The 26,105-nt window shown below is 36.8% G+C and overlaps 2 protein-coding genes and 1 long non-coding RNA gene across 3 annotated transcripts; 1 reads left to right on the forward strand and 2 right to left on the reverse strand.

Moving 5' to 3' along the window:
- LOC107764529 (uncharacterized) lies at positions 1-3,338 on the reverse strand. The gene is made up of 3 exons (XR_012698915.1): positions 3,258-3,338; positions 894-1,043; positions 1-277 (listed from the first exon to the last, which is right to left on the reverse strand). It is a non-coding gene; the product is annotated as an uncharacterized LOC107764529 (long non-coding RNA).
- A 3,934-nt stretch (positions 3,339-7,272) lies between these two features.
- LOC107824840 (cysteine synthase-like) lies at positions 7,273-10,141 on the reverse strand. Its single transcript, XM_016651648.2, has 7 exons — positions 9,884-10,141; positions 9,523-9,660; positions 9,371-9,422; positions 8,929-9,008; positions 8,694-8,753; positions 8,268-8,348; positions 7,273-7,681 (listed from the first exon to the last, which is right to left on the reverse strand). The coding sequence occupies exons 1-7, from the start codon at positions 10,094-10,096 to the stop codon at positions 7,589-7,591; spliced, it is 717 nt and encodes a 238-aa protein (XP_016507134.1). The 5' UTR covers positions 10,097-10,141; the 3' UTR covers positions 7,273-7,588.
- A 14,849-nt stretch (positions 10,142-24,990) lies between these two features.
- Positions 24,991-25,626, forward strand: LOC107803171 (ferredoxin C 1, chloroplastic-like). The gene has a single exon (XM_016626807.2). It carries the CDS (start codon positions 25,063-25,065, stop codon positions 25,507-25,509), a length of 447 nt encoding a protein of 148 aa, XP_016482293.1. The 5' UTR covers positions 24,991-25,062; the 3' UTR covers positions 25,510-25,626.
- The last annotated feature ends 479 nt before the right edge of the window (positions 25,627-26,105 follow it).

The raw sequence follows: 26,105 nt of genomic DNA on the forward strand, positions 1-26,105 counted from the left end.
CCTTTCATACAAATGTGCTTACATAATTATACACATTATATATAATATTGTCAATACTCACCGGAGCCACTGTAATCTTTCATGTTCAATTTTGTATAATACGGGTATAATAAATTATTATACAAGAATTATACGATATATAAATAAAGGAGCATTGACAGTAATTGAGCACAACCAACTTTGCAGAAAAAAAATTTTCTCCGACAATGGTCATTTTATTTCCTCCATCTCTCATTCTCATAAAATTCATCCAAAAAAATGCCACGCAATACCATATCTGAAAGTGGAAAGAAAGCGAAGAAGGAGGCAACCACCGTTAGAATTTTGTCGAAAATTACACAAAGAAGATAGTATTTGTTTTTTCATCCAAGTGTAGGAGGAGAAAAAAATATATATATATATATATATATATATATATATATATATATATATATATATATATATATATATAGAGAGAGAGAGAGAGAGAGAGAGAGAGAGAGAGAGAGAGAGAGAGAGAGAGGTATCATTATAGTGGAAGAGAATAAAAAAGAAGAAGATAGGAGTGCAAAAAGAAGAAGATAAGAAGAGAGGGAAAATATGAGGATGAGAGAGAGAGGAGAAGTAGGCGGCTGAAAAAGGGAAGAAATAATGGAATTTTAGGGTTTTGTCTATAAGTTGATATATATTAAATTGCTAGTAAAGGCTAAAAAGAGTAACTTGGGTAAAGTAGGGCCATTATTTTGCCCGAGTGGCCATAGAGTGATGATTTCTGATCATTGGAAGGTAGAAATGACACAAGATAGTCATTCTAGAGGACTGATATTTAGGAATTAGCCAATGAGTCATGAATTTTAGTTTTTCAGGACACAAAGTCCAAAAATTAAAAAATTTAGAAAAAAATAAGTACTGACCGATCCTTAAAATAGCAGCTCTAAAAATGACTATTTGTGTAGTTTCCCCATCATTAAGGGCCTAATAGGCCAGGCAGATCATCTTAGTAATTCATAGCCGAAATGGAGGCAAAAGAGGTAGTAATGTTGTTGGCTAGCCACTTTTCAATCCTGTAATTAAGAAACTAACAATTGTTATGAAGTTCAAAATTTTACAGGTGAAACTCGAGAACAATATAATATCTATCCATGATATTGTCTATTTTTCAATTACAGAGGCTGAAACGTGAGTATTTGTGAATTTTGCCTGGCAAAAGGGCAACTATTAGCGACAAGACTTTTAGCGCAACCGCCAATCAAGTAACAAATCCATGGTAGATTTGGGAACAAATAAATGTCGCTTGTGCAATGGATCTAGCTAAATGTGCATCTCACGACTTAACTTTAATAAATCGTCTAATATACAAATTAAATATTTTTTGAAATTATTGAAAAATATATTATTGACATATGTTTTGTTTTGTTGGTTAAGGCTTATATAAGTTCAAATATGTGGTATAAAAGTTCTCGGATTTTGAAATATCCGATATTTTTTCACCCTGAAATCAATAATCAAATAAGAATTTTTTGAAAACTAAAACCAAACACATTATAAAAACCAAAAAATTCAGTTTTAGATTTTTTATTTTTTTTTTTAACTTACACATTTCTAATATTCATTGCATTAATCCTATCTGCATTTATTCCCTTGAAAGTTGGATCTCTCTTTATTTACCTAAAAACTAAAATCCACTTAATTAAAGCATACATTATCTTATGGTATTATTCTCAGTTTCCTTATGATAGTGTTTGATAGAATTTGCTTCTTGAAGAAGGCTCCAACTCCTGCCATTCATTACTACCATGAGACGGGCACGATGAATGAAATCCCTTTCACTTTTAATTATAGGTCTCGGATTTAAACTTTGAGAACAGAAAAATCCGTGAAAGTTAAGAAATAAGTTGAGTTAGTATGCTTAGAATATACTAAATGATTATGAAAGGAAAGAAAAGCTCTTGCCAATTCATTCATTAATATGATTCCATTTTTTCACCACCCCACAATAGTGAATCTTATCAAGATTTAGGTTCTTGTCACTTTATTCTCATGTCGTCATTTCAAACCTACAAAACTAGAGCGTGAGGGTCCATCTTTTTTCCATGCAACAAAAAACGTTGCCATTTGCCTAGGTATCTGATTCGAACTCCTCCTCCTCTTCTTTCTTCTTCTCCTACTTATTCTTTGTCTCAACTACAGTAATGGCAGGAAACGGCATTAAAAAACTTCGGAAACTGCCTCACGTGTTTGGCAAGGTTCTTGAATTGCCGTTTCGGTCCGATGCGGATGTGGAGGTGGAAGAAAACCCAGAATTCTTCCGTTTCGTGACCGAAATCGGCGTGCACGGTGATGTCAACAGCACCATTGACATTACTAACGTGAGAGCTGAGGCAGTGGAGATACATCCTGGAATGACGAAGATTGTGGTGAGAAATGGAGCCAAAGGTGGCAAAGCGGAGTTGTTGTTGGAACAACTGAAGGTGGACACGTGGAGGTATAGGTTGCCTGCGTCGGCGAAACCGGAGCTGGCTACGGCGGCGTTTGTGGACGGAGAGTTAATCGTGACGGTACCAAAGGGTGATAATGGTCGTAGAGGATTCGGCGGAAGGGACAACGTTTTGGTACGCAGGCTTCTTGTTGTGTAGCAGTGAGAGCAAAGTTCTGATCCGTCCGTTCCATTTTTGTATGCATTTTAATTTAACTATGCATGAAATTTAAGAAGAGGGCTCAGAAGTAACCGTAACATTATTTTCATATGATTTAGAGGTTACGAGCCCTATGAAATTAACCTATATGAATACAGAATAATTTATGTACCCATGTACGAAATTTAAGAATGCAAGAAAACTTTTCTTGATGTTGTGTGGTATATTGACTACATGATTGAAATTATGCAAGTCCCTCATGCAACAACATCATGAATTTTCTATCTGTTCCTTATTTGTTCGAATTTCGAGATCCGGTAAATGAGTTTTTTTTATCGTAATTTTTTTATATTTTTTAAAATATTTAAATTATTAATTATTGTGACTTATAATATTTTTATTTTCTAAATATATAAATTTTATTTCAAAAAACCTAAAGATTCTATATTCAATTTCACAATCAAAATTAAAATATTTAACTCTTGAAATTCGAATGGTTCCACAAAATTAATTGAGACAAAAAGGGACTGAAGGAGTAGTTATCTTGCGTTAAGAATAGTAGATGAGAAAAAGATACTTTAATTGAAATACAAAATTTTATTTCTTGGCCAAAGACTTGAAGAAAATGATGGAATGCTGTACCTATACAATTATTTCGTGCTTGTGTAAGATGATTTCCTGGAACTTATTCTTCACGAAGAGTCATTAACTGCTCCGCAACCTGATTGTATTTTATAAATATTGATCAGAATTGAAGGAATTTTGATATATAATTAGATAATAATAATAATAATAATAATAATAATAATAATAATAATAATAATAATAATAATAATAATAATAATAATAATAATAATTATTATTATTATTATTATTATTATTATTATTATTATTATTATTATTATATATAAATATTATTAAGTAATGAGTTTGAGTTATAAAACAAAAATTTAAAAAGATGTATAAGTTCCTAAAATAAAAATGCTGATACGACTTTGCTAACTTCATGAATGAAGAAATCCTCCCAACAAAACTCTTCATTGCCTTAATATGATTTTTGAGGACTTATGTAAAAATTTAACCGGTTATGCTACACTTTCCACTATTTTCCTATGTGACATAATAATCAACACGTTTATTAGAAATGAAAGGAAGGGTCAAATGTAAAGTACGAGGGTTGTTCTTTAATGTCCATACATGCACGAATCTGAATTAGTCATCGTACCGGTCGGTACATAACATCATTGTGAAAAATTGTGTATATACGGGGAGTAGGGGTATACATGGGTCGGGTTGGTTCGGATTTTCTAATTACCAAACCAAACCAATTATATCGGGTTATTAAATCTAAATACTAAACCAAACCAATAAAAGTCGGATTTTTTAATCTCGGATTTTTCGTTTTTTTTCTTCATAAAGTCCTCGTAGCACAAAACGTAAAATTTGTGATCCAAATATTTCTTTAATCTTAGTAAGACAGAAATATATAATGTGTTTTTCAATAAAATAACATAAATATGAGATGAGTCATGGCATTGTACAGAAATATTCAACAATAAAGATAATAATATCGCATAAAATAAATATTATTAATAAGTCATAATAAAAATAAACATAATTTAAAATTATGACTAATAAGTACTATTATTTACATGACTAACCACTAAAAGAAAAATAAGTTATATATTTTATCTAAACCATGGAAAAACTAAAAAATAGATATCCAACACTATTTTCATAGTACAATTGAATTGAATGTCTTTTATTAGCATTAGTATTGATTTGATTTTGGTTTAGGATTTATTTGAGTTATAATATTTATGGACTATAAAACTTATTGGAGCATCCAAAAATTATAAGTCCAAGCTTGAAATAATACGTTAAAAGATAAAACTATGAAAAAACTTAAGAAATATTTATAAACTACACTACCATAAATATTTTTATGTATTAAATATATTTAAAACTTCTATACATATAATGTCGGATTGGTTTAGTTTTAGTTTGACTTTTTTTAGTGGGTTTGTTTTCAACACCAAATCATAGTCGGATTTTTTCCTCGATTTGACTCGAATTATCGAGTTGGTGCGGTTTGTACGTTTCATTTGTACACCCCTAAAGGGAGAAGGGACGTACCATTCGATTGAGAAAGACAAGAAAGAATATCAAAGGAAAGCTGCTTTGATTTTTGAGGAGAATCTTGGCCACCCCATTCATTTTGGATAGCCATTTGCAGGCCTGGCCATTGAGATAAGAGCTTTGAAATTCCTTCTTGAAGAGGAGACAAAGACGACTTGGCTTTCACATTTCTATTATTTGTAGCAAGACATGCTTCATCTTTATTAGCATTAAAAGCTTCCACATCATTCATATTATAATTGGTACTTCAAATGAAAGCTTTGTTAATGTGCCGGAGTGCGTTGGGATGTATGAGAACTCTTTTTTTAACCAGAGGTTTCGGGTTCGAGCCCTTAGAATAAAGAAACTGCTTCCCCTTTTAATGGGCTTTACACAATGCAAATATGAATTAGTCGAGCCGTGTTGAATATCAGATGGTTATACTCAGAAAAAAGCTTTGCGCTCTCTCCCTCCAAAGAAGAAAGAGGAAGACACCGATACCGCATGAGCGCAATATATATATAGAGAGAGAAAAAAGAGCTGAAAGAAGCAAATATATACAAAGGGAATGAAATGGCGCGAGAAGTGGAGATCTGGAGAGAACTTAGGAGAAATTGAATGGTGCGCAAATATATAAGTTTATTTCCATATGATGTTATCATCAAATAGGATAACTAAAAAGACCTTAACCAATAATTATTTCTAAACAAAGATGAAAATAAAATAGGAAAAAAAGAACAAAGTAGAGGTAAATACTAAGCTTTTAGGAAAAATGTCTCGTATACCTGGTTTACTAGTAACTTTTAATATTTGTAGCATCATGGTATTTTTATTTTTTTTAAAAGAAACCCAAAAGTGGCTACTAATATATAGCCAAGGCAAATAGAGTTTTACATCTTAGGCAATCTGCCTGCGAAAAATTGACTGAAGCACATATTCCTTCCAGTCAGAATATACAAAATTTTGTTAACTTACAAAGAAGTTCGCTTTATCATATTTAATTCTAACACTGGGCAGCTGCCACTTGTCTACCTTTGTAGCATCATGGTATTGGGGTCACCATTAGGGCTGCTTATCGGGCGGATTGGGCGGTTAATTACTCTTAACGATTTGGTTTAACGGTTATCGGCTTTTAAATCTATTAATCCACTAGCCACCCGATAAGATATCGGGCGGATTGGTATCGGTTTAGCTCTTATCGGGCGGTTTATCGGCCTAATTCAATCTATATTGCGTGCGTTAATTGTTTGTTGACCGCCTAGCATACAAATTCAGTATAGAAAATTACACATTGAGTCCAGACATACATGTCTGTTAACGCCTACATAAGAATGATGTAGTGTGTGATGTGGTGTAGAGTAAAAAAATAGAACACATTGTAGTCTACATTACATCCCAAAGCAGACTATGATATGATGTAATTAAGGAAAAAGTAGTTCTAATGGATATGCCACTGTAACTCTTGCTAGATATAACATGGATCATACAAGGATATCAAATTTCATTGAGATAACTATGTGATTGCCTGGGTTTAGATGCAAAGGAACAATTTCAATAGTTTAGCTCATTAAATATAATGGTATCTAAGCTTTTATTAATATATTCATAGCACAAACGAAACAAAATTACAATAAATGTGCGGTCCTTCCCTTTGTTTCTTGTTCATTTCTCTTAGAAAGGTAACAATATATTAATAATTAACACAAAGGCTGTGCTGGAGCCATATTTACAATTTTAAAAAGCAAAAATATGAGCTTGCTCTTCATACTAGGGCACTAAGATAGAGTGCTGGAAGTCGACGAGATAGAGTATTGCGGGTGGCTGCTGGAGTGCTGGTTGAATTTCTATTGAAGCTGGTTGAATTATGGTCGAATAAAGAGAACCATAATTCTGCTGCTGGCTGTTGGCTGAAGTTTAGGCATTAGGGTTCTGATTATTTAGGAATTAGGCGTTAGAACTTAGAGATAGAGTATTGGAAGAAGTGGAAGGGTTTTTGATATTTAATATATATATATATGGATAAAAATAAATTTTTATATATATATATATATATATATATATATATATATATATATATATATATATATATATATATATATATATATATATATATTCTTAACGGGTTAACAGATTATCCGTTAAGAAAATTGAATGATCCGCCCCCAAACCGATAAGCCATTAATAAAAAAAATTCAATTCGTTCCCCGTCCGTTAAACCGTTAACCCGATACCAATAAGCCATTAAGCTTCGGTTTCGGTTTCGGTTCGATTTTGAACACCCCTATTCAGCATGTACAAATTAACTAGCTCATTGCTTAGGTATGAATCCCCATAGCATATGATTGGAGTAGAGTTTAAATTCTATGCACTAAGGGGTCATTTGGTTTGGTAGGGTGTATAAAAATAGTACGGAATAAGGTGTATTAGTAATGCATAGATTAATAATGTATGGGTTAGCAATGCAAGCATAAGCATTAGTTATGCAAATATTATTTCTTATCTACTGTTTGGTGTGGTATATTAAAATCATAATGCATTGCATAATTTTTAAGAAAAATAGTTGTTTACAAAAATGCACTCCATATTCTCAAGTTTTAAGGGACTTTAAGGATAATTTTGTCTTTAACCATACTAATGCATGCATTAATAGCCTTGGTATTACTAATGCCATGGTTTTCTATGCATTACTTATACATAGGATAATACCAAGTATGATGTATAACTAATACAAGTATTAGTTATACACAAGGTTGAAAATATGTATCCAACAAGGTATTAGTAAGGACTATTATCTTCATTTGTATCATCTGAGTGATCTGACATGAAGCTAAAGATAAATGTAAGGACTACCAAGTTCAGGGCTCAAAAGTCATGTTTTCTGCTTCACGCCTAACAGATTCGAACAGCACCGAGGAGAGATAACGTTCCCCAAAGCTCGGGAAAATAACCTGCATATATAATGGCCGGCCGGTGTGATTAGCAGCCACACACTCCTTAACCAAAAAAGAAAATACTGTGGCTTAAGTTCTACTTTCGGGTTATGATCAGTGTAGAGAATTGTCAAGATTAGACGAAAAATGCATTGCATTAAGCAAATTGCTAGGTCAGAAAAACTTCTCGTGGAACAAATTGATGATAGGAGTAAAGCTTATTTAGGAGCAAGAATATAGTTTTAGTTTACGAGTAAACAGACAGTAAAAGTCTGTTTAGCTGTTTGCAGTAATTAAGCACAAAGATTTGGTGCATCATAAGATCAAAATAGGGGTTCTCGTAGTCCCAATCCCCATGTAGTATTGCATTTTCCTTGCATTTTCCAGGGCTGTTCCAGAGTTTAATGCCGCAAATTTTTCAATTGAAATCAGGGAAAAACAAATTTATAGTAAAGTTAAGGCGAATAAAGCCAAAACCAATTCATTTATTCCCAAACTGTTCGATCATAGAGACTAATATTGCTACATGTCGCAACAGATAACGTATCTGCTTGGACTGATCTATCGTTAGCTAGCAACTTGAGAAAAGGAAATTAATACTTACAACGATTAGTTTTCCAGCATTCTCTGGCCGCTTTGCAATTTTAATTGCTGCTGCTGCCGCAGCACCAGATGATATTCCTGCCTGCCATTCATAATTTCATGTTAAAATGATATTAGAAGCATCAATAGCTCGGGACTCGTTTCTCTTCGTCATTCTTTTTCCTTTTTTTCTTTTTGGGGCCTAGGAAGCAGGGGCGGATTGAAGATACCGAGTTAATTTGAACACAGTACTTTCAACGACGAGCATAAATTTATGTGTAAAAATTCACTATAATTGCAACAAATAGTAGATATGAATCCATAACTTTAAAAATATAATGAGTTCAATACTAAGAATCTTAAGGTTGAATTCATAGAGTTTAAATCTTGGATCCACCTCCGTCGGGAAGCATGGGGTTTATTTACCAAGTTATAAAGCAGAACTTACCAGCAATCTTTCTTTCAATGCAAGAAGTTTTGCAGTTTCTATGGCTTCATCACTTGAAACCTGGGTTTTTTAGAAGATCACGACAAATGTATTTTGATCAGAATTTAGTAACCAAAAACCAAATGATACTATTCTCACAAGCTCAAGATCATCATATGAGAGAACGAAAACTTTGGTCGAATTCCTTTAAATGCTTCTACAAATTTATGAAATGAACTCCGTAGGAAATTCATACTTGAATAACTTCGTCAATAAGATTAACTTCCAGCACGCCAGGAACGAAACCAGCACCAATTCCCTGTATCTTATGTGGACCTTAGGCATCACAAATAAGTCGAATGTCAAATCATAAGAGAAAAATTTAATACCGTGATAACTCTATAAATTGCATAGGAAACAGAAGCTTAACAAAGAAGCAAAGATCAATTAACCTTATGCATCTACATAAATGCCTACAACAAGAATCTAACACGACGCTTATGTTGTGAAATTGATGGAGCTCATTAATTTGATAACACTGCCCATTGATCTCACTATACTTATAATTAATCAGAATCGAGATGGGACAACATTTTATATGTAAAGTTCTTGCTCAAGATAACTCATATCATAAATCAGCATGAACAACGAAAAAAGGGGAAACATAAAACCATAACAATAGAGGGAAAATTACTCACCAGGTTTTCCTCCAGAAAGAACAGGACTTTCAACTGGTTCAATACCGTAAAGCTGTAGTACGATAGCAATTGCAGCATTAGCATATAAATATTGATTCCCAATTTAACTTTATAATTCAAAAGGGTTTCCCAATTTGAAAAGATTAATTCACCTTTATGTTAGGATTCTTCTCTCTTAGATATTTGCCTGCGCCTGTTATCGTGCCTCCAGTTCCAATTCCAGAGACAAAAGCATCAATATTCCCGTTCGAGCCTTTCCATATCTCAGGACCAGTGGTTTCATAGTGTATCTAGGATTATAGTAACATTTCAGCTAACCATATTCCCAGTGACGGAGCCAGGCATTTGAGCAAGGCGTTTCAAAACAATGTAAAAATGTCATACTTAATATATGAACCTATGTCTAGGGGATTCAAGAGTTCATTTATATATACAAAATGTTTGTTTTTACCCTATTTGTACAGTGTAATTTTCCAGCAAAGGAGATTCAATTGAACTAGGAGAAAGATAAACCTTTGGATTGGCAGGGTTTTCAAATTGCTGAAGAATATAGGAGTTAGGTGTCTTGGCCTTTATCTCTTCAGCCTTAGAAACAGCTCCTTTCATTCCCTTTGCAGGATCAGTGAGGACTAACTCAGCACCAAAAGCGCGAAGAATGATTCTTCTCTCGAGAGTCATAGAAGCAGGCATTGTAATGATCAGATTGTAGCCTTTAGCAGCAGCCATAAATGCCAGGCCGATACCAGTGTTTCCACTTGTCGGTTCTATTAGGACACTCTTCAGAAAGAAAGAAAGAAACACAAAGTCAGCTCCAATTGTTAAGCAATATGGAAAAGAGAGCCTAACAACTAACATATCCCTCATTGTCTATGTCGCTTGGATCCTTCAAAAATTCCGCTGCACCCGTGTTGGATCCTTGATAATCGGCTTAATGAATGCATATTTTGGTATATATCGCCTCACATTTTGTTCACATCTCGACGATTTGAGATGTTTAATATGATTGTTTGTGCTAAATTTTGGTATTTCTATGTGTAGGAATCATTCGGATGCAATTTGGGACGAAAGGGCGCGAATTGGAGCGAAATCGGAACAAAATTGCAGAAATGGAAGTTGAGCGCCACAGCCAGCGTGGGGCGCTCGCTGTGGCGCACTTTACAGAAGCAAAGAAGTTTGAGCGCAAGGTCCAGCGCCCCACGTTGGCCTGGACGCTCACAACGGGAATTCTCCTTTTTTGACTAGGACTCGGTTATTTCGACCCCTAGACGCCCCCAACTCATATAAAAGCCAACCTAAACCTATTTTTGAAGGGGGGACCGTGATTTAAAGAAGAAGAGAGGCACAAAGCACTGGAAAGCAAGGAATTGATCAATTCTTCCATCCCTTTCCTAGTATTCATTGAATTTATGTTTGAAAATATAATTTTTGATGATTGTATGAACATGAGTGGCTAAGAACCCTATTGTTCTAGAGTCATGGGTATACATGAATGTTGATGTTTGAAGTTTAATTTGACGAAGTTGATTTTATCATATTGGGTTATTTATTTAATTCTGTTTTTAATTATTTTGCTGAGTAGCTAACAGTGAAATACTATCTACGAATTTAGAGTTGAACTCGAAAGTGGGAACTCTAGATTGTATATAGAATTAAATAGAGTAAGTTCTTAAACCCGGGCATCGGGGAACGGATTCGCAATTAGGATAGACATATACCTAATTGCCTTACTCGGTTGCAATACAGGAATTGTAAATGCATTCTTGTTAAACTTAATTCCATAGACATATAGGTATTAAGTTAGCTTGAATAGGCGAGTAAGAACTCGACAGATTCTTACGAGTAATATCAACCCAGTGAATCAACAATCCAGATAAATCAATTAGTTATTTTAAACTAAGAATGCAACATGATTGTTAGATAACCCGTGACCCTGGAATATTATATCCTATTGATTGTTATTCAAAACTATTTAAGTGTTGTGTTTGATTCTTAGTAATTCATTACTTGATAGCCTTTAGGTAGTAATTTAGAAAATTATATATTTTGTCAGAAATATTTTGAATCGATAAGCTATTCGAGTTTGAATTAGTCAAAAGTTAATCATAAGTCTTCGTGGGAACGATACTTTATTCACTACTTTATTACTTGACGACCACGTATACTTGCGTGAGTGTGTTTGGTCCCAACAAGTTTTTGGCGCCGTTGCCGGGGACTTAGAAATTAGCTACTTGACTAAGTTAAGCTTTTATTAGTTATTTGTTCAAGTTTTAATTTTCAGTTTGCCTTGTTTGTGTTAACGCAGGATCTTCTCTTGAATGCGGAGGAGTAGAAGTGCAAACAACCTCATTCCTCTTGATCCAGAAATCGAACGAACACTACATAGAGTGAGAAGGGAACTCGAAGCTAGAACGAGAATAGAAAGAGAGTTGGACATCGTAGTTCAACCACAGCCAATAGAGATGGCAGGTAATGAAGAGCGTCCGGTGATTGAAGCCGCAAGGCCCAATCTTGCGAATATGACTCAGGCTATTGTGAAGCCTGATATCACTGGACATTTTGAACTCAAACAGTACATGGTACAGCTGATTCAGTCCACAGGACAATATGTGGGTCTATCTCATGAGGACCCGCAGAGGCACATTCAGAACTTCTTGGAAATTACGGACACTTACAATTATCCGAACGTTTCCAAGGACTATGTCAGGCTGACACTATTTTCCTTTTCACTGTTGGGAGAAGCTAAGGAATGGTTGCAAAAGGAGCCTACGAACTCAATCCACACTTGGGATGATCTAGCAAGGAAATTCTTAATCAAGTTTTTCCCAACTAAGAAGACAAAGTCGCTGAGGAGCCAAATTCTTGGGTTCCAACAACGGGATGGCGAGACACTTTGTCAAGCTTGGAAAAGATACAAGAAGCTACTCAGAGACTGCCCGCATCATTGTCAGACTGATGAGGTATTGGGTCACACTTTTGTTGATGGGTTAGATGAAGCATCAAAAATGAATCTTGACTCAGCTTGTGGGGGTAGTTGCATGGCGAGGCCGTATAGTGAAATACAACTCTTGCTAAATAACTTCACTGCCAATGACCATAATTGGCAAGGAGAGGGGGATTCAAGAAGGGCAATTAAACAGAAGGCAGCCGGGTTGATTGAGCTTGATGACTTCTCCGCCATGAGAGCCGATATAGCAAAATTGGCAAATTAGATGAATAGAATGACAACGCAACAAACACAACAAATGCAACATGTACAGCAGATGTCTATTTGTTACGAACTATGTGGTGACAGTCATATGAGTGACATGTGCCCCATGAATCCTGAGTCTATATACTATGCGGGACAACAGAGCAGGGGTCCAATGAATCAGCATGCGCAATATGGGAATACCTACAATCCAAATTGGAAGAATCATCCTAACTTCTCATGGGGAGGAAATCAACAGAATCAGAACCAGTATAGGCCCCAAGGAAATTTCAATCAACCTCAGAGACCACCCCTACAAACAGAAGAGAGTACGAATGACTTGCTGAAGAAGTTGTTGCTTGATAATCAACAACTCAGGACCGATTTCAGAAATCTTGAAAGGCAAATGCGACAGTTAGCAGCAAATCAAAATACTAGACCTGCAGGCGCGCTTCCCAATGATACAGAGAAGAACCCTCAAGTTAATGCAGTTACACTCAGAAATGGGAGGGAACTAGAAGAAGTGCCAAAGAAGAGAAAGAACAGTTCTATACCTGAGAGGGAGCTAATCCCTAAGGCAATACACGAGTCAAAGAAAAATGATGCAAGTTCAGAGCCAGTGGAGGCTGCAAGGCCATCACCACCTTTCCCTCAGAGATTGCAGAAAAAGAATGATGATCGCATGTTCAATAAATTTCTCTTTATGTTAAGCCAAGTTCAATTGAATATTCCGTTGGTGGATGTACTTCGTGAAATCCCAAAGTATGCTAAGCACATAAAAGATATAGTGGCTCACAAGAGGAAATTGACTGAGTTCGAAACAGTTGCACTTACTGAGGAGTGCACTTCAAGGGTCCAAAACAAGCTTCCTCAAAAGCTTAAGGATCCTGGCAGCTTCACCATCCCTGTACAAATTGGTAATATTAACGTGGGTCGTGCCCTTTGTGATTTGGGGGCAAGCATAAATTTAATGCCCTTGTCATTATTTAAGCAATTGGGTCTGGGAGCTCCAAGACCAACCACTGTGATGTTGCAATTAGCTGATAGGTCCATAGCCTACCCTGAAGGAGTAATTGAAGATGTATTGCTGCAAATTGGGAAATTTATCTTCCCATCTGACTTCATTATTCTTGATTTTGAGGCTGATGAACAAGTTTCAATCATATTGGGACGACCTCTCTTGGCTACTGGTGATGCAATAATTAAAGTGAGAGAGGGAAAAATGATTATGAGGGTGGACAACGAGGATGCAATTTTTAATGTATACAAAGCGATCCAACTTTCCCGCCACTATGAGGAGCTCTCTATGATATCTGTAGTGGAGGTGGATGAGAAACTTCTTGACACAAGTGTATATCTAGACGATTCTCTAGAAAAAGCAATCATGATGTTTGATAGCTTGGAGATTGATGATGAGGTTGAGGAGATGATGCATATCCTAGATGCAGCATGTGCTTACATGCAAGGAATAAACCCGTTTGAGCCCCTGAATAGGCCAAGTGGCCCCCCTCCAAAGCCGTCAATTAAAGAAGCTCCAAAATTGGAGCTTAAACCCCTACCCCCTCACCTTCAATATGCTTATTTGGGAAGTTCTGACACTTTACCTGTTATTGTTTCTTCTGACTTGTCTAAATTGCAGGAAGAAAAGTTGTTGAGAGTGCTACGTGAGCACAAGCGAGCAATTGGGTGGACGATGTCTGACATCAAAGGCATTAGTCCAGCTTTCTGCATGCATAAAATCCTCATGGAGGACGGATACAAGCAAAGTGTAGAGCAACAACGCCGCCTAAATCCAATCATGAAAGAGGTGGTAAGAAAAGAAGTGATTAAGTGGCTTGATGCAGGTATTGTATTCCCAATCTCTGATAGCAAATGGGTAAGCCCCGTTCAATGTGTGCCAAAGAAAGGGGGGATGACTGTAGTGGTTAATGAAAATAATGACTTAATTCCTACAAGAACTATCACTGGGTGGAGAATTTGCATAGATTATAGAAAATTAAACAAAGCCACCCGAAAGGACCACTTCCCCCTCCCCTTTATTGACCAAATGCTTGATAGGTTAGCAGGACAGGAATACTACTATTTCCTAGATGGTTATTCGGGGTATAATCAGATTACTATAGCCCCAGAGGACCAAGAGAAAATCACATTTACATGTCCCTATGGCACGTATGCGTTCAAGAGAATGCCCTTTGGTCTCTGTAATGCACCTGCGACTTTTCAAAGGTGTATGATGGCTATTTTTACTGACATGGTTGAAAGATTTGTAGAAGTATTCATGGATGATTTTTCTGTGTTTGGATGTTCTTTTGATAATTGTTTAACGAACCTTGATAAAGTGCTAGCTAGGTGTGAAGAGACAAACTTGGTACTCAACTGGGAAAAGTGCCATTTCATGGTACGTGAAGGTATAGTTTTGGGGCACAAGGTGTTAAAAGATGGTTTATAGGTGGACAAAGAAAAGGTGGAGGCAATTGAAAAATTGCCCCCACCGACATCCGTCAAAGGCATTCGCAGTTTTTTGGGCCATGCAGGTTTTTATCGTCGATTCATTAAAGATTTTTCAAAAATTTCTTCTCCATTATGCAGGCTTCTAGAGAAAGATGTCACCTTCAAGTTTGATGATGCATGTCTGAAAGCATTTGAGGAGCTGAAGGAGAGGTTGGTGACTGCACCAATTATCATCGCCCCAGATTGGGGACTGCCATATGAGTTGATGTGCGATGCAAGTGACATAGCAATCGGAGCTGTTTTGGGGCAAAGAAGGGATAAAATATTTCACTCCGTTTATTATGCGAGCAAAACTATGAAACCAGCTCAGATGAATTATACAGTTACTGAAAAAGAGTTGCTTGCAGTGGTGTGGGCGTTTGACAAGTTCAGATCTTATCTAGTGGGAACCAAAGTTATCGTCTACACAGATCATTCAGCTATCAGATACTTGTTTGAAAAGAAAGATGCCAAGCCGAGGCTGATTCGTTGGGTCCTCCTCTTGCAAGAATTTGAATTAGAGATCCGAGATCGAAAAGGGACGGAAAATCAAATGGCTGATCACTTGTCCAGATTAGAAAGTCGGAACCATATAGCTGAAGGAGAGTCAATCAAAGAAACATTTTCTGATGAGCAGCTATTAGCAGTCACCTCAGGTGAAGCCCCATGGTATGCGGATTATGTAAATTTTATTGCAAGTGGGGTGACACCACTAGAATTAACACCTGATAATAGAAGAAGATTCTTACATGATGTGAGGCTCTACATATGGGATGAGCCATTCTTATATAGGCAATGCGTAGATCAGTTGGTGCGAAGGTGTGTTCCTGAAGAAGAGATGAATGCAATATTGCATGGCTGTCATGCTTCGCCATATGGAGGTCATCACGGTGGGGATAGAACCGCCCAAAAAGTGCTACAATCAGGTTTCTATTGGCCAAAATTATTTAAGGATGCACATGCCTTTGTTAAAAATTGTGACAGATGCCAAAGAACCGGAACTATCACAAGGAAGCACGAGATGCCCTTGCAAAATATTCTGACAGTAGAGCTTTTTGATGTTTGGGGGATTGATTTCATGGGACCGTTCCCATACTCTAATGGTCACAGGTACATTTTGGTGGCGGTCGACTATGTTTCTAAGTGGGTGGAGGCCATTGCTCTGCCTACTAATGACGCAAAGGTAGTGGTAAGTTTTGTAAAGAAGCACATCTTTACGCGCTTTGGGACTCCAAGAGTGTTGATAAGCGGCGGAGGAACTCACTTTTATAACAAATTGCTGAATAATGTTCTTGCAAAATATGGAGTTAAGCACAAAGTTTCCACTGCCTATCACCCCCAAACGAGTGGTCAAGTAGAAGTTTCAAACAGAGAGGTAAAGCAGATTCTGGAGAAAACAGTAAGTGGAAATAGAAAAGACTCGGCAGGAAAGCTGGACGATGCATTATGGGCATATCAAACTGCATACAAGACTCCCATAGATACTTCTCTGTACAGGTTAGTTTATGGGAAGGCATGTCACTTGCCAGTCGAGCTTGAACATAAAGCTTATTGGGCGATCAAAAAGCTAAATATGGATATGGACTCAGCTGGTGAGAATAGGTTGCTGCAACTCAACGAGCTTGATGAATTTCGATTGCATGCATATGAAAATGCCAAATTATATAAAGAAAATATGAAGAGGTGGCATGACAAACACATTCAACATCAAGAGTTTGAGCCGGGTCAAGAAGTTCTGTTATTCAATTCAAGGTTGAAGCTTATCCCTGGAAAGCTCAAGTCCCGTTGGGCAGGTCCTTTTGTTGTAGCAAATGTGAGGCCTCACGGAGCGGTGGAACTACGTGATAAGAGCTCAAGTGGTACCTTCTTGGTAAATGGCCAGAGAATAAAATATTATTGGGGTGGTGACATTGCACGTCACAAGACCTCAGTGGACTTAACTGATGCTTAAACATGTGTTGAGTCGTGCCGCGACGTTAAATTAGGCGCTCATTGGGAGGCAACCCAAATTTTTTTTTTGTGTAGAATGTGTGTAATGTATATATCGAGTGCTCGGATAGTCGGGATTTAAAAAAAAAATGTCCGATGCGAGCGCCCAGGCCAGCGTCCCACGCTGCCTGGGGCGCACTTTCCAGTGCCTGAGAAGTTCGAACGCCAGCCCCAGCGTGGGGCGCTGGGCTGGCGGCTCAGGTAAATTTTATTTTATTTTTTTTCGTTTTATTTATTTAATTAAAAATACCCTACCCAATTACCCAATTACCCATATATACTAACATCCCAACCCATACCCAATAACCCAAACCCACCTAAATACACACTCACAACCGAAAAACCCCATTCTTCAGTTCACTCACGCTTTCATCTTCTTCTTCCCCTTTTCTCTCAAAATTTCAATATTCTTCAATAAATCTTGCTCAATTCCATCTCAAGACTCTAAGGTATGTTCTTCTTTTTATCTCTTTTCTTGTATTTTGGAAGTTCTTAGAGTAGTGTAGTCTTATCTCTTTCCCCCTCTTTCTTCCAACACCCTAGGTTCTTAAACATATTTGGATGGTATGGTGGGTGGAATGATTATACACGAAAAATTGGTGTAAAACTTTGGTTGAGCATTTGTGATTGAAGTAGTAAACTATAATTTCCTCTACTTCATGTAAATTTGGGAGGCCCACCTTCTCCCACCATTGTTGAAATAGAAGAGCAAAAATTGATGCCCACAAGGTATTTGCTAAAAAGCTTAAGAGAGTAAATTTGAACACCGGTGAAGTCTAAGTAGCCGAGTGTAGTTATATGAGTTTAGGGTGAAGTGTGGGGTCTCTTGTTGTAAACTTTTGTAAGTGTAGTTAGTGTAGTAATGTAGATTTTAACTTTGTTATGCTTGCACTATAGTTAAGTTACGGCCATGATAGGCTAATTGAATTTTATGGCATAGGGAAGTCTAAGTACCTATAGCCTTGTGATGACACATTGGTGCACATTGGATCAATATTATGATTCGCTTATACATAACCTTCGGTTTTAAGTGTGGGGTCATCTTGCCTCTCACGATGACCTTAGGCAACGTCTCTTGATTCATTCTCATCTTTGTGTTTATCATGTGTAGGTTGTTATGGCTCGTGACGATGCCGCTAAAGGAAAAGGGGTGGGGAAATCCTCCACTACTGCTCCCCCTCCAAAGAAACGCAGGCAAGGCGATAGCCCCTCCCGATAAGCCAAAGGAAAGCAACAGGCTAGTGGGTCTGAAAGGCCACCACGGCCTCGAGTGGAACTTGTTCGGGAGGACGCCATCAAATGGCATGATACTTTTGTTCCATATGGGCGATATGTATCTGAAATAGGGATAAATGTGAAAGCTTTAGAACGGAAATTCCCAGATATACTTGCTACATTGATTGCAAAGAAGATGGATAAGCTCCTCGAATGTCCGGGCCCGGCAAATCTCAGCATGGTAAGAGAGTTATATGCTAACTGGAACGAGAAAAATGACATGTCATGGGTCAGAGGTCAGGAAATTCCAATGGATAGGGAAGCCTTGTGTCAATTTTTGGGAGTTGATAGTCCTAACCCACGAAGGCTTCGAAAGTTCGTCAAAAGTCCAAACTACCAAGCAATACGTCACACTCTTTGTGGCGTTGATTCTAATGCAAGATGGATGCGAACTAAGGGCAATATTCACCTTGAAATGCTCTGTTTCGACTTCAACAAAACGGCCAAGGTTTGGCAAAACTTTGTGCAAGCTAGATTAATGCCCGTTGAACATAATATTGAGTGCACTCGAGCTTGAGTGTGTGTGATTTACTTTTTGATGACCAGGCGCCCCATAAATGTGGGTGAGCTCATGCTTAGGGAGATGACCCGTACCCATTTTGGAGGAAGGATAAAAAGGTTTTTCTTCGGTAACACCTTAACACAATACATGCTCTCTCGTGAGGTGCCAGAGTACCCTGGCTATGATGAGGTAGTGGAGGCACCCACAGCATTGTTAGACATCACATCTATGCTAGAACCCATATCCAAGCTCACCCAAGCTGCTAGGAATGAGAGGGACAAAAATTTCAACAGGTATCTTTACAAATCCCTCAATATTATTATGAGCAAGCTTGGGGTGTCAGATGGGGAGCGCGCGCAGATGCGTAGTGATCTCTCCAGTTCTTCCAAGGAGATGTTGGGCATAGCACCAGGCAGTCCCGTTCATCCATCTGAGAATGAAAACACTGACGAAGAATCTGATAATGCGGATGATGATGACGATATGGGACCAATGGCTTTGGTACCCTTTGGGGATGATGATGCGCACATTGCCGCCGCTGGTTGGCATCCTGATGAGGCAGACTCCAACTAACAGGGAGTTCTTTCTTTCCACTTTACCTTACTTTCGAATTTATTTAGCATCGGGGACTATGCCTTATTTAAGTGTGGGGTGGAGGGAATACTCCTTGAATTGAAATTTTTAGTGTTATTATTATTTTATTTTTATTTTTATTTTTATTTTTTTTTTCTCTTTCACCTTTTAGCTTAGTTTAAGACTAACATATAAAATAAAAAAAAAAAACCAAAGACTTTTCCCGACAATGGATCTATTGGACACTTTTCCTGAGGGATGAAAAGTCTGATTAAAAATACCAAAAAGATTCTCTTTGTTTTACTTTTGATCGTTAGGTAGTATCCCTTGATTTTTCTTTGGACGCCGGTTCTTTTTCAAGGGTGTAGCTCGAACCGGGTGTTTTATTTTATTTCTTTTTAGAAGTAGGATAAGGGAGAAAACTGAGATTGATCTGAGGTACCTGTTGACATGTTTGGTGCTGGTAAATTAAGTTTGGGCATGCGCTCTGTCTTCCTGCGTATATGATTTGAATTGTAATGCCCAAGTAAATTAAAGTAGCTTACTCTTTGACGCCGTTTTCTCAGTTGATTGACTTGTATACCACCTAGCGCAGTGTTGCTTAAAGATCCTCAACTTGATATGCTTGCTTGATTTGAGAGTCGCACAAAACCGTCTTGAGTGAGTCAAGTGCCATGTGTGTATAAGGATTGTTAATATTTTGTGCTACCCTGTGTAGTCTAGAACTTTCCCTGTGTGTTAATCAACGCGAAATCATTAAGTTGTGCTAGTCTAGGAGATGACATAGGCGTTTCTTGCTTGACCATAAAGGTGCTTGTCACTGACAGATAAAATTTTTCCATTGCTAGGCCCTTTGAGCCTATAGACCGTTTCCTTGGCAACCACATTACAAGCCGTACTCCTAATTGTTCTTAAGGTGAGATTGTTGAACCTTAACCTCCTAAGGCACTTAGTCGCTAAAAGTAGTAAGGTGAGAGATTAGGAAGTGACTTCCGAGTGGAACCATGAAAGGGTCCCTAAGGTGCACTAAAATTGTGAATAAAGGTCACTAGTTTATGAACTTCAATGTATGGAGTGTGTTATTTAAATAAATAAAAAAAAAAGAGAAGGGGAAAACAAAAGTTCAAATAATGAAGAAAGATACACACCTCCTAATCTCTCTCACTAGTGCTAGTGAATCTATAGAGATGCTTTTGGAAAAGAGGCTATGTTATTTATGGTGTATGACAAGTGAATGGGTTGAGAAGATACTGCGCTTGAATTATGAGTATAGTGTATTAAAGTGCTTAGGAGGGTTAGTCACTATTCCCAAATGTATCCTACCCATCCCTTAGCCTACATTACAACCTTAAAGTCCTAATTGATCCTAGAGTTAGCTAACTTAGATTAGTAGAGATGTACACTACGGGCAAGCTTATGGTACGACCACGGGATGCACATGAATTCTTTGGGAGAGTGAGTGAATGTTATTCAATTGTGTGATGTCCTTAATTTACGTTCAATGACATATTCAAATTTGTGGACTACTTTGATATTCATTCTTTTGCTTGTGGTGAGGGCACTTGATTTCATGACGGATTGGTGATATTGCACATTTTCTTATGTTGGGTGAATGCGTGAGTTGAGGATGCTTAGTGGTAACGAGTCGTCTCTTGAGGTAAGGTTATTGTGGAGAGGTTGCTTGAGTTGATTGAGTTGGTTGAAAAACATTGAGTATACTTGGGTTATTCAAAAATGGTAAGAATGTGAAATTTGTGTGTCCATGCTTAATGGCCGACATCGATCATAGTCAACAGGTAGGGTGAATTGATTGAATTAATTGTAAAGTCCTCTTTAGTGCTTAGATAGTTCCATTGCTCGAGGACGAGCAAGAATTTAAGTGTGGGGTGTTGATAATCGGCTTAATGAATGCATATTTTGGTATATATCGCCTCACATTTTGTTCACATCTCGACGATTTGAGATGTTTAATATGATTGTTTGTGCTAAATTTTGATATTTCTATGTGTAGGAATCATTCGGATGCAATTTGGGACGAAAGGGCGCGAATTGGAGCGAAATCGGAACAAAATTGCAGAAATGGAAGTTGAGCGCCACAGCCAGCGTGGGGCGCTCGCTGTGGCGCACTTTACAGAAGCAAAGAAGTTTGAGCGCCAGGTCCAGCGCCCTACGCTGGCCTGGACGCTCACAACGGGAATTCTTCTTTTTTGACTAGGACTCGGTTATTTCGACCCCTAGACGCCCCCAACTCATATAAAAGCCAACCTAAACCTATTTTTGAAGGGGGGACCGTGATTTAAAGAAGAAGAGAGGCACAAAACACTGGAAAGCAAGGAATTGATCAATTCTTCCATCCCTTTCCTAGTATTCATTGAATTTATGTTTGAAAATACAATTTTTGATGATTGTATGAACATGAGTGGCTAAGAACCCTATTGTTCTAGGGTCATGGGTATACATGAATGTTGATGTTTGAAGTTTAATTTGACGAAGTTGATTTTATCATATTGGGTTATTTATTTAATTCTGTTTTTAATTATTTTGCTGAGTAGCTAACAGTGAAATACTATCTACGAATCTAGAGTTGAACTCGAAAGTGGGAACTCTAGATTGCATATAGAATTAAATAAAGTAAGTTCTTAAACCCGGGCATCGGGGAACGGATTCGCAATTAGGATAGATATATACCTAATTGCCTTACTCGGTTGCAATACAGGAATTGTAAATGCGTTCTTGTTAAACTTAATTCCATAGACATATAGGTATTAAGTTAGCTTGAATAGGCGAGTAAAGACTCGACAGATTCTTACGAGTAATATCAACCCTGTGAATCAACAATCCAGATAAATCAATTAGTTATTTTGAACTAAGAATGCAACATGATTGTTAGATAACCCGTGACCCTGGAATATTATATCCTATTGATTGTTATTCAAAACTATTTAAGTGTTGTGTTTGATTCTTAGTAATTCATTACTTGATAGCCTTTAGGTAGTAATTTAGAAAATTATATATTTTGTCAGAAATATTTTGAATCGATAAGCTATTCGAGTTTGAATTAGTCAAAAGTTAATCATAAGTCTTCGTGGGAACGATACTTTATTCACTACTTTATTACTTGACGACCACGTATACTTGCGTGAGTGTGTTTGGTCCCAACAATCCTCCAAAAACGCGTAACTTTGTGAGGTTCTGGCACTCACCTTTTGCCATTTTTGAAGGATCCGGACAACATAGCTCCTTGATGACAATCATCATACAAGATAAACCAAATTTTTTGATAAGTTTATTTGTCCTAGGAAATAGAGAGTATTATTAAGCTAATAAAACGAGGTCAACTGACCGTAAGCGTTGAAGGTTTCAAATAATATCCAAACAAGAAGGATACTCAGTAACTGACCTCACCAGGTTTGATGAGGCCTTTCTCTTCAGCATCTTTGATCATACTATAGCCAATCCTGTATATGGAAATAACTCATAAGCATTTCAGCTAAAAAAAGACCTCTACAAGACCAGGTTCTAAGGACATTCAAGAGCCCATATGATTCTTGTGAATGGAAAAAAAATCCTGGCAATGAGCGCTTCCCCTTTAATGAGCCTTACACAATACGAATCTGGATTAGTCGGGCTCCAATGCTGGTAAGGACACCAATGGGAAGCAAAAAAAGGAAGACCATTCAAGTGTCCGTATGATTCTTGTGAAAAACTTTGTAAGAAATTAGCCCGTACATGCCACGGGTCTGCGCATATAAAAACCTAATATTTAAGTAGAGAAGGGTAAAAGGATAGGACATTATCCATCGAGTTTCGAACTGTGTGTCACTGCGCTCGAGATTTCTCAGGTATTAAGAAAAAGAAAAAGATGGCAAGAAATTATCTAACAAAAACGAAATTATATGACCTATCCTTGACACTAGAGCATGGTTCCATCATTTCCAGCTTAGCAGCAACACGCGCAACACAGCCATCCACAATATTATTCAGGTAAACCAAAGGAGTTTTACCAATCAACTGTGCCAAAAATAGCCTCAAAATATTATGAACATTCTAAAACACAATGATTTGTACAAGAATCCAATTTCCAATGATAAACTTACTTCTGTTACATCCTTAGCAATTCCAATCTTTTCCTCCGCCATAATTTTAGATTAATTCTGCAATTGAACTGTAGAAAAACTGAGTGAAAACAATGTTATGAATAATTGTAGTTCGTTTTATTGAATTAATTAATCTGTAAACAATGATTCATTAGCATGCAACTTCATCAAAACAATTCATTGGAAATCTCAAAAAACTATGTCTCATATTACAAATAAGAACGTGAAATTTATTTAAGAAATACAAGGATATACTATTGAAATGAATCAAAAAAGAAAAAGAAAAAAATTACCTAATTTGAGAATGACAAAGGAAATGGAACTTCAAAGCAAATGAAGGCTAAGAATGTCGAGTTGACAAAGGCCAGAGTTTATGCAATTTTCCTACGAATATTACGATGATTAGTTACTGATTTTAGTGATTATTTGACTTGCTTTGATTGCCTTATATTATTAACTGAATGTATCAGTCAATGAACCTTACCGCACTATGTGCTCAAATACAGTGGAAATTGTAGACTTTCCTAAGTATGATATTTCCTCTGTGGACATAAGTAGCTTATTCGTATCTTTTTGGAATTAAGTATTTATAAGGAAGTTTCAATTGATTTTATAAAACTTACAAGGACCTTTGGATTAATTTTAGAAAATTTACCTTTATGGTTGTTACAAATGTTTTTGTTATATGCCTCTTTTCACATGAGATCGATAAATAAGTAATAGACATATTTTAAACATATATATGTCTAATAAGAAATAGCATCATTTAAAGTGTCCAAATAAAAGATGTGGCAACTTTATGTATCATATATGTATTTGACATAAATAACAAAAAAGAATGATTATGCAGCGAATAATAATACGGTTTGCCTACTACTTATAAAGGTATTTTGCCTTTAAATACCCTTATTCATATAATTCTATTAGACGTTCTTGTTTCATATTTTATCCCACATAAAATTATTCTCCTATAGTATTTATTATGTAATATAGGTTCCTGCAAAATTTATTCGGATACTAATTAGCAACATTGAGTTTAACAACGCCAACTAAACGCATTAGTTATGTGAAGTTTAATTTATCAATCAAATGTTGCATTAGTTTTACATGTATTATTTTCTCTTGTGAGGCCAATAAAATATTGTACTACTACTTATGAAAAATCCATATAGAGAAAACTACACAGTATAGCCGCTCCCAAAAATAATAGCCGACAAAATATAGTATAAGTTTTGTATATTAATGTATAATATACATATTTTATACATATTTTTTATATATTTGGCTAGCGGATATAATTATCTTTGGTCAACTGGTCAAATGTGTAATTTGCAACAATTTGGTTACCTTTACGAAAATGGACCATAGTGTGTAAACAAACAGCAGCCCAAATTGGTGAAGGCAGGCAGTGCAGCCCAAATTTCCAATTTAGCCAGCAATAATACAGTTACACGAATAGCCCATTCCCAGACTGTAAACCAAAATCCACCAATTTAACTTCCAATAGAACCTTATCTTCTCATCAAAGACATTTTATCCACACCCACAAAACCTTCCCTCCTCATTTCCCTCACTAAACATGGCAACACTTCATTTTACAACTTCTCCTTCTTTCACCCTCATCTCACCAAAAAACCAAGCCAATGTTGCTGCTGGTATTCATCTAAACAGTCCCTGGAAAACCAAAAATCGTCGAATATCAACCGTTGTCCGGGCTTATAAAGTATTAGTAGAACATGAAGGTAAAACTACAGAGCTAGATGTTGAACCTGATGAGACAATCTTGTCTAAGGCTCTCGACGTCGGCATGTCTGTACCATATGACTGCAAGCTAGGAGTTTGCATGACTTGTCCAGCTAAGCTACTCAGTGGGAAAGTGGATCAAAGTGAAGGTATGCTCAGTGATGATGTTGTGGAGAGAGGTTATGCATTACTATGTGCAGCTTATCCAAGATCAGATTGTCATATTAGAGTTATACCTGAAGAAGAGCTTTTGTCTCTGCAACTAGCAACTGCTGATGACTGAACCTGAAGATCACTCCTGCTTTTGTTATTCCATTTTTGACTGATGTAGAAACTGATACAAGATGTTGTACTTCTTGAGGAATTCAATGCAAAAGTATGTGTTGTTTGTTGCTATAAATTGTTTACTGAAAATATATCTTTCCTCTCTGCGTAAGGCATTCGAACATATAAAGGAATCAAATAATTGCTCTTGATCCTATACAAGAATTATTTTACAAACCTTCAACCATGTAGTTACAGGTGTGCTATCAAAGGTTGTGGTGGGATGGTAAGTACTCTTTCATCCTTAACCAGAGGTATCGGGTTCGAGCCCTTTGATTTGGTAGTGAGCACTTCACCGCCCAAAGTGGGACTTCCCGAATCCGGATGTCGGGTCCCAAAGAGGGTAGTGGACACCAGGTGCTAAACCAAAAAAATGGAAATCACCAAATTTTTGTTCTTTCTATCATGCTAATTACAAAGAATGCTAACAGGTAAAGCAGATTTCTCCATTAACAGTAACGTATTCTCATAAAAAGAATACAAATTGAAGGAAATAAAAGATTTAGTCCCAAGTTTGTAACTACTATTGAAACCCCTCCAATGATATAATGATAA

Source organism: Nicotiana tabacum, chromosome 14, assembly GCF_000715075.1.
Source record: "Nicotiana tabacum cultivar K326 chromosome 14, ASM71507v2, whole genome shotgun sequence".
NCBI lineage: Eukaryota > Viridiplantae > Streptophyta > Magnoliopsida > Solanales > Solanaceae > Nicotiana > Nicotiana tabacum.

What these genes read in the sequence shown, in the direction of transcription:
- LOC107824840 (XM_016651648.2), bottom strand. Translation starts at nt 10,096, where the DNA reads ATGGCTGCTGCTAAAGGCTACAATCTGATCATTACAATGCCTGCTTCT. An exon ending in AAAACCCTGCCAATCCAAAG is followed by an intron (nt 9,661 to 9,883) that starts GTTTATCTTTCT and finishes CTATAATCCTAG; the next exon opens with ATACACTATGAAACCACTGG. An exon ending in CATTGAAAGAAAGATTGCTG is followed by an intron (nt 8,349 to 8,693) that starts GTAAGTTCTGCT and finishes TATGAATGGCAG; the next exon opens with GCAGGAATATCATCTGGTGC.
- LOC107803171 (XM_016626807.2), top strand. Translation starts at nt 25,063, where the DNA reads ATGGCAACACTTCATTTTACAACTTCTCCTTCTTTCACCCTCATCTCA.